The sequence below is a fragment of the Ascochyta rabiei genome, chromosome 1, assembly GCF_004011695.2.
Source record: "Ascochyta rabiei chromosome 1, complete sequence".
NCBI classification, from domain to species: Eukaryota; Fungi; Ascomycota; class Dothideomycetes; order Pleosporales; family Didymellaceae; genus Ascochyta; species Ascochyta rabiei.
The window spans coordinates 3,259,794-3,269,975 of NC_082405.1; the positions used below are offsets into that span (position 1 = coordinate 3,259,794).

General features: G+C 47.8%; 4 protein-coding genes across 4 annotated transcripts, besides 2 other annotated features; 2 read left to right on the top strand and 2 right to left on the bottom strand.

Annotated features, from left to right (window-relative positions):
- Positions 1-76: 76 nt before the first annotated feature.
- On the bottom strand, positions 77-535 carry EKO05_0000999 (uncharacterized protein; the record flags this gene model as incomplete). The annotated part of the gene is made up of 2 exons (XM_038936860.2): positions 77-415; positions 470-535. 2 exons carry the CDS (start codon positions 533-535, stop codon positions 77-79), a joined length of 405 nt encoding a protein of 134 aa, XP_038803534.2.
- A 945-nt stretch (positions 536-1,480) lies between these two features.
- Positions 1,481-2,971, top strand: EKO05_0001000 (uncharacterized protein; the record flags this gene model as incomplete). The annotated part of the gene is made up of 1 exon (XM_038944855.1): positions 1,481-2,971. One exon carries the CDS (start codon positions 1,481-1,483, stop codon positions 2,969-2,971), a length of 1,491 nt encoding a protein of 496 aa, XP_038803535.1.
- A 446-nt stretch (positions 2,972-3,417) lies between these two features.
- On the bottom strand, positions 3,418-3,928 carry EKO05_0001001 (Glutamate 5-kinase; the record flags this gene model as incomplete). The annotated part of the gene is made up of 2 exons (XM_038936610.1): positions 3,418-3,740; positions 3,802-3,928. 2 exons carry the CDS (start codon positions 3,926-3,928, stop codon positions 3,418-3,420), a joined length of 450 nt encoding a protein of 149 aa, XP_038803536.1.
- A 2,338-nt stretch (positions 3,929-6,266) lies between these two features.
- EKO05_0001002 (uncharacterized protein) lies at positions 6,267-8,277 on the top strand (the record flags this gene model as incomplete). Its single annotated transcript, XM_038936877.1, has 9 exons — positions 6,267-6,539; positions 6,591-6,677; positions 6,732-6,858; positions 6,915-7,181; positions 7,241-7,534; positions 7,596-7,765; positions 7,823-7,918; positions 7,976-8,165; positions 8,222-8,277. 9 exons carry the CDS (start codon positions 6,267-6,269, stop codon positions 8,275-8,277), a joined length of 1,560 nt encoding a protein of 519 aa, XP_038803537.1.
- Positions 8,278-9,277: 1,000 nt separating this feature from the next.
- Positions 9,278-9,370: a mobile genetic element.
- A 6-nt stretch (positions 9,371-9,376) lies between these two features.
- Positions 9,377-10,182: part of a mobile genetic element that runs on past the window's edge.

Consider the following 10,182-nt stretch of genomic DNA (forward strand, 5'->3'; position numbering starts at 1 on the left):
GAGATGTAAGCCAAGTAAAATCTGCGTCATTTGCTTACATGCTACGGGCTACTTACTGAGACACGACGGCCTCTATTTACTGGTACTTCTTCTGCTCAGCCCCTGCGACGGGTGAAACCCATGACACGCGGTTTGCCACGAACAGCTCGACGGCTGGCTTGGCATCCTCGATTGCAGATCCATCAATGACGCCCACTTTGATAATTCTATTATCACCAAATGAATCGCTCTGGCGCCAAAGCGTTGACCCGCAGTCGCCACAGAAGTTGGACGTTATGACTTTGCCGCTAACCGCCTTCTTCGGGAACGACTTGGGCGTGCCCTTGGTCACCGAGAAACCCTCGCCAGGAACAATGACGTTGGTTGAGTAGGCGGATCCAGTTATCTTACGACAATTGAGGCAGTGACAGAGTGCCTGTATATGCTCAGTTCACTATCTAAGGCAAATAGAACAGGACCAATCACGCACCTTGACCTGAATATCGCCCGTGGACTTGATACGGACTGCTCCACAGCAGCAACCTCCTTCGAGCATGGTGTTGGACATCTTGTTTGATGAAAGAAATTCAACGCGAGAAGCCTGAACGAAGTCAAAAGTGAGGATTATGCTGATATCGAAGCCACGGCATATTAACTTATACCACCATAGTCTTGTGCACATGGTCTTTCCCGCACTGCGTTACGTCGCGTGCTCGTTGTGTCATTAATACCACTCGACATGCAGCGAAGATGCAGATGCCCTTGCCTGTCGATGCCAAAACAGTCGATGTCGATGAGCTCCTAACCCTTTTGTGACAGCTAGTTCAAGCATAAGATGAGAGCCCCAAACACAGATGTGCATGCTGCTTTGATTTCCAGATCGGGAATTAGCAATTCGGAGTGCTTCCCGAGCAACTGTTTACCTAGTCCGATCCAAGCCTGCTGAGGACGCTTAATTAGTGATTAACAAAAGTTTACATGCTTCAAGGGTACCTCTTTCCTTATAGGGTCAAGTGCGCACCTAATCAACATTTTGCTTATGCCCATGTGTACACCGCCCCGTCAGGCGACCACGGCAGCGGCCTAACGCAATGTTTGCGGGCGGGCCGTCCCTGCATAAGTGCCCGTACTTATTATATGCATAACAAGCGATGTCCCATACACGCCCCACTTGCGACGCTGCTAACGGAAGAGTTGAAAGCGTGCATCGCTCGTGCAGTCAGCAACGCATGGGGTTTGCTTGTTAGTAACAACTACGTATTCAACGATAATACGTCCGGCGACCTAGTGCACTGCAGATAGTTGATCATTGCCATGGCCACTTGCTGCTAGCGATCTAGCACTCCGCGTTGGTTCCCGTAGCTATCCACCGATAGGTCTTGATAGCACTTAGGTCGTCCTAGCAGCTGCTACATTGTGTTAGCAAGCACGCCGACCGATTGACTGCAATTCACGAAAACTCTACTCGTTGCTGAGAGCGTTCATGAGCCGATATCATACTATGTTGAAATCCAGGCAAGCCTTGAACATCAAGGCAAAATCCAACAGGAGTCTCTCCACGCCGCTACCGGCCACCGCGATCGAAAAAGACGACAGTGGTTCACCTTCTAATACGGACCCCAGTTCTGAGGCCAAGAACAAAGACTCAACACAACCGCAACAAGATGCAGCGCCACCAAATGGTGGTTATGGATGGGTTTGCACGTTCTGTGTTGCCCTTATCAATGCGCATACCTGGGGCCTCAACTCCTCCTACGGTGTGTTCCTTGCCCATTACCTGAGAACGGAAACGTACCCCGGGGCAACATATCTTGAATATGCCTTTGTGGGTGGCCTTTCTATATCGCTTGCGATGTTGATCTCCCCGATGGCGACTCTATTGACCAGAAAATATGGAACTCGTTTGACACTGGTCGCTGGCGCAGTGCTACAGTCTGCTGGTCTCATCGGGGCATCATTTGCTACCAGTATATGGCAACTGTTTCTTAGTCAAGGAGTAGCCTTCGGATTCGGTATGGGCTTGCTCTTCGTCGCGTCAGTGGGCATTCCGCCACAGTGGTTCACTACCAAACGATCCCTAGCCAACGGTATCGCTTCCTCTGGCTCAGGATTTGGCGGTCTCTTATACTCTCTAGCAGTTGGAGCCATGATCAAGTCCATTGGATTAGCCTGGTGTTTTCGAGTGCTCGGGATTCTGGCGTTCAGTGTTAACACTATCTGTGCTCTCCTCATTCGCGATCGCAACAAAATTATTGGGTCGCGACAAAAGACTCTGGATGTCAAGCTTATCATACGACCGGAGTTTATCCTTTTGTGTGCTTATGGCTTCTTCTCGATGCTTGGCTACATTGCACTGGTTTTTTCCTTGGCCGACTACGCAAGGAGCATAGGTTTGAACAACTCGCAAGCTTCCCTCATCTCTGCCCTATTGAATCTGGGCCAGGGAATCGGGAGGCCACCGGTCGGATATTTCTCCGACGGCTTTGGGCGGATCAACATGGCCGGATCGGCTACCTTCCTGTGTGGGCTCTTCGCATTGGTCATCTGGTGTTTCGCGAAAAGCTTCGGTGTGCTCATGTTCTTCGCGCTTATTGGTGGCACCGTAGCTGGTACGTTCTGGGCGACTGTTGGTCCAGTTACGGTTGAAGTAGTTGGCCTTCAAGACCTGCCTTCTGCACTTAATCTCGAGTGGCTAGTTACTGTGTTGCCATGTACCTTCAGTGAGCCCATAGCACTCGAGATGGTATCGGGCACCGGAGGTTACCTGGGCACAATACTCTTTGTTGGCTTCATGTATATCGCGGCAGCTGCGAGTGCATTACTGCTACAAGGGTGGAAGATCGGCGAATTGGACGAAATTGCAAGACTGACAAATGAGAAACAGCTAGGCATGCACACTATTGGAACTGATAAAGAGTCTACTGGGGAGGCGGCGAGAAAGAAGGGGAGAGGAGTAATGGTGAAGAACATTTGGAAATGGCGCAAGGTGTAGTAAGCTAGCTGGTCACCTGTTTCTTTAATGGGACAGGTTGTATCGAGTAAGAAAAGAATGTCTCGCACATGATTTTGTTCCAATGTTTCTTTTCGAGAAAATGAAATAGTGGATGAAGACACGTTCGATAGCATGTCTCCAAAAATCAAAGAATAGACGGACACTGCCTTTACAGTCTGAGATACATCAACAATTGATAAGGGCATCGTATATGTTCACAAGAGACATTTGATGCAGTAGGATTGCGGTCGAAGCATAAGGCGCAATGTGTGAACACGATCAATACTCAAGGCATGGCTGTACTAGATCTACTAAGGTTTTCTAGGACTGATATTAATCTATAAACTATAAGCAGCACCAAGTGAACAGGATCCCGATTCATGTGCTTCCGATATTGCTTGAAATGAGTCAAGCATGTCTGCTACAACCAATTTACTGTGATGTTCTCATAAAGATGATGGCGTCAGAGCCTCACCCACTGCGAAAGGAGGAGCAAACTGGGCATTGGTATTCGGCAGAAAGATAGTATGCGGTGGACGCGCATCATCTTCACTCTCACTGGAGTCATCCGGGAGGGATTTGAATTCGGTCCCCCCCGACAGCAAGCGCTGGGTTTTGTAGTACTCAAGTATCTCCGTAACAATTCCTGGTTTCGCCGAAGAGGCAATGACGGTGAAGAACCCAGCCGCCGATGCAATCTCTGCTGCACGCAGCTTAGTTTCCATTCCACCAGTTCCGTTTGGTGTGCCGGCACCGAGATCGGAATCGACTATAAAGATTTCGTGTTAACAAGACTGGTGTTTATGTACAACCAATTTGAGTAAGCTTACTGTTCTTTCTCAACGAGCTTACAGAAGTGACAAAAGCAATGCTTTCAGCATGAGGATCATGCTTAGGGTTAGTTGCATACAGCGAGTCCACGTCGGTGAGTAGGAATAGGAAAGATGCCTGAACCATGGTCGCGGTGACTGCACTGAGAGTGTCGTTGTCCCCGATACGAAGCTCCTGTGCCCAGTGTGTCAGCGGAGATTCCCGAATGTCAAACTCCGTAACCTACTTTGGTAGACAGGGTGTCGTTTTCATTTACTATCGGCACCACGCCGATCGAGAAGAGCTCATTGAAGGTTCGAATGGCACTGTCGCACCGTTTGGGCTATTAGAACACAAGCTCTTAGCCTCGAGCATCACTTGCACGATCTCGAAACTCACCGAAGAAAGGTCCTCATGCGTGAGCAAAATCTGTGCTACGGGGGTCGGTCTCGGCGAAGATCTCTGACCACATCGAAATCATCTCTCCTTGCCCAACGGCTGCAAGGGCCTAGAGGACCAGATCAGTGAACTTTCGCCAATGTATAAGGTTTAGATTTGCTTGCCTGCTTGCCAGACTGCCTTCTGGGCACGGTTCTACGTTCCGTCCGCAACAACCCTAACCCAACAGCGCCAGAGCTGACGAGAACAACCCTAAAGCCAGCATCACGTAGGGTGGTGACAGTAGAGGCTACGTCGCGTAAACGAGCGAGTTGAATGTTATCATTCTCTTCGTGAATAATAGATGAGGTGCCGATCTTGATCACGACTGTACAAGGTAGATCATAGCTGCTCACAAGAGGAGTTGTTGGAGGACTGGGTGATGGATTGAGTGATGCCATTATCAATATTTCTCAAGGATGGTGTCGAAGATGAGAAGAACCGACAGATACTGAGAAGGAAGCCGGCTTACAGCAGACAGCTTTAACTTCATTGATTAGAGCCAGAAGCCGTTAACTAACGCAGTCTAGTTGCAGGTTCACAGGATACTCACGGGAAATTTTCGGGCTGTTCAGATGACGACAACCAATGTATAGAACAAGGACTAAAAGAGCTCTGCACTATGCGGTCTCAGAGTCGTAGTACACACAAGGCTAGGCTAGTTATGTGTGTATTTTTCGAACTCTGGAATGTTCTGTACATGTCGACAACTGTATTTTACTATGCTATGTTACTAAACGCGCTAAGTCAAATTCAGCCGTCTAAGCAAGACCTCAGCATTCTTGAGCTGCTCTCTTTCGTCAAGGGTAGCTGATGTAATTGTCCTACAAGTTTCCGTTCAGTATGTAACCTGCGTACCTTGAGCATAGATTGAAATACTTGGTACATACAAAGCTGTATAGTGGAAGCGCTACAACCGTGTGTGTGCTAACTCGCGTGGAACTGCCACGCAGCAGTGCTAGCACTGGAGAGCAGAATAGGGTTAGCGCGTGCATGCCACGAAATATCACGTCAGCATGCTGCATGCCTGCCAAACAGCCAGTCATTTGCGACCCACCGTTAACCGCTACTCTTCTTACCCGAAATGCCGAAAAGCTTGATCGCCGATGCTGCACGCAAGATCGAGTGGGAGTTGTGAGATGGTAGTTTACTTTGAATGCGGCTCAATGCTGGGCGCTGACAGCAGCTACGTACCGGTAGGGGACGGGCCGTGCATAATGCAAAACTGCGCAAACGCCACCATGGAACTGGCCAGTCAAGGCGGGCACTAAAGTTTACCAGCTTGCAGAGAAGGAGCCAATCGAAGTGTCTTGTAGGTGCGTCTGCATGTGCTATCGTAACGGTGACAGTGAGATTCCTCGTCAACCAAGTCTGCGCACGTTGTCGCGCACGGTGTCGCGCACGGGCGTCTGCATCAATTGCGGCCTCGCACATTGGTGCGTACTGATGTAAGCTAATGACCTAGTTCCAGATTTGGAAAATGCCAGAAAGTGCTTCTACGAACGTTAACGCGAAACCAGCAAATGGTTCTGGGCAGAGTAAGCCAATCCAAATTGTCTATAATTTGAACTCGGCAGACCATGGAGTCGAGATGACCAGATCTGGACTTTGCTGAAGCAAGCACTAGGACAATGAGTACCTTGCTTGTTCCACAGGGTTTTGCTTCACTGGCTGGTGGAACGGCCGCAAAAATGACTGCTGAAGCGAATAACAAACGATGCAGCTTGCCCAGCCTCACTAGTCAGCAAGAATCGCGCATCGAGCTGCCAAATGATTATGCTCACTGTAAGTGGGTCTTGGTTTCATCACATCGCGATCGAAACATGTGCAGGATTCCCACGATAACGAGAACATGTGGGAGAACTAGTTGGAAGCTGGGATGGCCTTACGCACCGGGTATGGGAAGAGAATGATGCACTATTGCAGCACGATGAGCGAGGTGGCGCCTGCAAGCTTCGCTTGAATGTATAAAGACTTATTTCCATGCACAGGGAGGATATCACAAGCATCCAACTCCCAGATTACTATTCATTGAGACTTCACCAAGATGAGCAAGTTCTTCAACTCTTCGTTCAACTCCACGGAGACAATGCCTGGCGCAGAGGCCAATCTCGGTTTCATCCATGCTGCAAAGGATCTTAATATTCTGTATGCCTCAGCAGCGGTGACAATCACTGCTGTAATCCTTGCCGGGTTCCAAGCAGGTCGTAAACTCTTGCTCCGCATCTACTGGTTCTTTGATCAGTTAATCGGCGGTGCTGCTCATACGGTGGATCTTCCAGGTCCTCCTGGTGTTCCGATGTTTGGTAATCTTTTGGAGGTGAGTTTACTCCACACTATGGCGACCTTTAACCTAATTTGGTGGTTTCAGTTGAGAACCGGGCATGTCAAGAAGATTGCCGAGTGGACTAAGCAGTATGGTGATGTGATCCGCGTATCCCTTGGTGAACGTGAAGCAGTAAGCAGACATATACTACTTTGCGAAGATAAGTGAATTAATTTTGCTTTGTAGGTCTTCATTAGCAGTCACAAGGCTCTCGCACAAACCGTCGTCCAACAGGGCCCTTCTTACCAGTCCCGCCCGACCTTCAAGCTCTTCCACAATGATTATGCGTCCAATGGTATCTGGACTGTTGGCAGTAAGTTTTGCTTGAAACAACTGACATACGTCGATGAGCTGACAATGCTTCTACAGCCTCGCCTTACAGTGACCGTCTCGCTCGTACTCGCAAGGCTCTCGGATCCCAGATTGCTCCCCGTCTGCTTCCTGTGTACACCCCTGTCATTCACCCCAAGCTTAAGAAGCTTTTCAGTGTCATCCTCGAGTTGAGCAATGGTCCCGCCATTGATATGGCTAAGAAGCTCCATCGTTTTGGTACTGGTCAGGTTTCCGAGCAGCTCATGGGTACACCTCTCGACGACGACGTTGTAGGAATGCTCGCGGAGAACGAGACAAACATTTGTGAGTATCCATCTTTCCATTCTGCCAAAGAAGAGCATTTTGCTTACGCTATGTTCTAGTCCGTCAACGTACAATTGGATCGCCTGTACGCGACTATATCCCTGCGCTACGCGCTGTCGGCCTGTTGAGATACGCAGCCGGCAAGTCGCTCGGTATCAAGGGTTGGACATACGACGAAAAGGAGGAGAAGGCACGTGAATACCGTCAGAAGCAGCAGGGTTACATTGGCAAGATGATCAAGGACCTCCGACAACGCGTTGACGATGGCGATCAGACTCCCTCGATCTTGGGCAACATTATGCGTCAGAGCCTGCTCAAGGACGAAGAGGTTCTGTTGGCTTCTTACACTGGTAGTAAGTTATTCCAACATTTGATCTTATCAGCCTAACCTCCGTACTAACAATCTCTCAACAGTTGCCGCTGGTGTCAATCTTGGCTACTCACTCACCTGGATCATCGGTTACCTCGCTGGTCGCCCCGATCTTCAGAAGAGTGGCTATGACGCCATTCGTGAGGTTTACAATGGCGAGCCACCCGAGCCTCACGACTTTGACCGCGTTGAATTTGTCAAAGCTCTCCACACTGTTTGTGCCATCATTCCCTTGCTATGAATACTACTAACAAATTTTACTTTGTTACAGGAAGGTTCTCGCATTTACACACCAGTCCGTCTCGGATTTCCCCGTGAGACTCTTGATGGTGCAAGCTATAACAGCGTCAAAATTCCTCGCGGCATGGTGCGTATCACTACACTCAACACAGCACGATGAATGTTCCTCTAATAACTTCCGTAGCTCGTAATCATGAATCTGATGGCTGCCAACCGTGACCCGGTCGCTTTTGACCGCCCGAACGAATTTCTTCCTGAGCGTTGGTTGAACGGCTGCAAGGGCCGCACTGATCTTCAACAGCCAGGCGGCGAAAAGCTGGGTGTCACACACTTGACATATGGCGCTGGTCGTCGTGTTTGCCCGGGTATCGATAGTAAGATGTGTCCGCCACACGTGAAACACGAGCATGCCGCTGATACCATCATCCAGTGGCCAACCGCGGTCTTTACTCGACCCTTGTACTGCTCTTGCACTTCTTTACCTAGGAACGCCAGCCCCTGGATAAAGAGCAAAAGAAGCATGTCTTCCCGCCCTTTCGCGCGGAGCGCGAATGTTCTGTTGAGCTGGATGCTGTTAAAGATACTGCCACGCCCACCGAGGCACAGGCTATCCCATGGTCCATTGGCATGAAGTTTCATTGCCGTGACCCCGATGCCCTTCGCGCATGGCTCATATCTGAGGATCACTGATTCTTTACTAAGTGGCTGATCGAAGACCCCTGTGGCGTGCCCTAGAAATGTGTTTGGGAAGAGAACTAGTTAGGAAGAGAAATAGCTGGGAAGAGAGCTAGAAGGTTAAAAGAAGTGGGAATACTGTTCGATGTCTCCTTTACAGAGTGACTAATCTTTGTCTCAGCGTTCGTAGATTGAATTAAAAGGCGTTATTGAGGTCTCGAAATCTTTATCGCGAGCGCTATGGGCTGACCTCTGAATAGCTTCCGTTCAAGACTATCCAATGTTTTCTACTCATGTTCTACTCTGATATGCGCTTCGGATATGCTGGAGTACTTCTCTGTACACTTCAACGTAAGCAACACCTTCCAGTAGGATTTCATTTGGAATAGCAGTAAGCCCCTTACATCAACAGAGATCGTAGTCTGCAGTTAGACAATTGCAATTGCAATATATAACAGAGCTGTCTAGATGCATATAAACCTAAGAGAGCATGTTAAGAGTACCTGTCTAGTAATTTTTAATTTTATAATCCTATCTAGCCTATAGCAATATAGATAAAGGTAAAATATAGGTAGTAAGCTGTAGCTGCAAACGTCTTAAACAGGAGTCTTTTAATAAGAGTTAGTAGTCTCTTACGTAGCTCTAAGAGTAGAAGCCTTTAAGTTGTGCAGATTTTAACACACAGGAAGTTACTACCTCTAAATTGTATTAGGTGTGGAGAGTCTGCCTAAGCAGCCAAAATATAAAGATGACTGTCTGCGTCGCATGCAGCTTTATAGCCAAAATGCTAGAAGTAGAGCGGTAAGCTAGTACATATAGTTTCCGCCCACCCCACTACATTACTAGTACTAGGATTAAGTTGTAACTTTTTTCAAAACAACGCTTATAATTACCACTTGCTACAATGCTTACACGACAAAGCAAAATACGGACATAAGGCCCTACACACCAAAAAATCATCAGAATCTATCTTAACCCAGCAAGGATATACTATCCTAAGCTTTCTAGAGCCTCTAGGCGTCTAGTTGCTGCACGCTGCCTAGTTAATTAACCTGTTCTGTTGTAAAAAAAATCAGATTTGCAGAGTACAGACTACCCCTACAATAAACTATCTTATCTTATTAAAAAGATCTTATCTAAAGAACATAAAAACTAAAAAAACAACCTATCTACACAACAGATAGCAACAAGCCTTTTCTTAGCTCTCTGCTTTTAACCCCTTCTTTATACTCCTAGAGGTCTACAAGTTAGGCTAGTAAGAATAGAACGAAGGCAAGAATGGTAAAACTAAGACTGCCTTTTTCTTTGTTTTTTAGCCCTTAAAAGCAGATAGAGACTGGGTACCTCTGCGGCTCTACCTGTGTAAGAATAAGCTCTCCTCTAGTTATTTTATAATTATTTCTTTATAAAAAGAGAAGGAAACCCTACCTAGGACTAGGACTCCAGGACTATAGAACTGGAACCGCCACCCAATATAGAGTACTCTCTAAATAGGGAGGCAATGGAAATTAGCCCCCTAAGCTCCCTAAACTCTCTAGGAGAGATGTACTAGCCTACACCTACCCCTAGACCTCTGTCTATACCCTTATTGTTAACGCCTCTACCTTAGCAATCTACTTTAGGAACACAAAAACCTAGCATATCTACAAGAACCTTAACTATACCTCTACCCTCTACTCCTTCTAAACAACCAGCTAGCAGACCTGCTACTCTAAC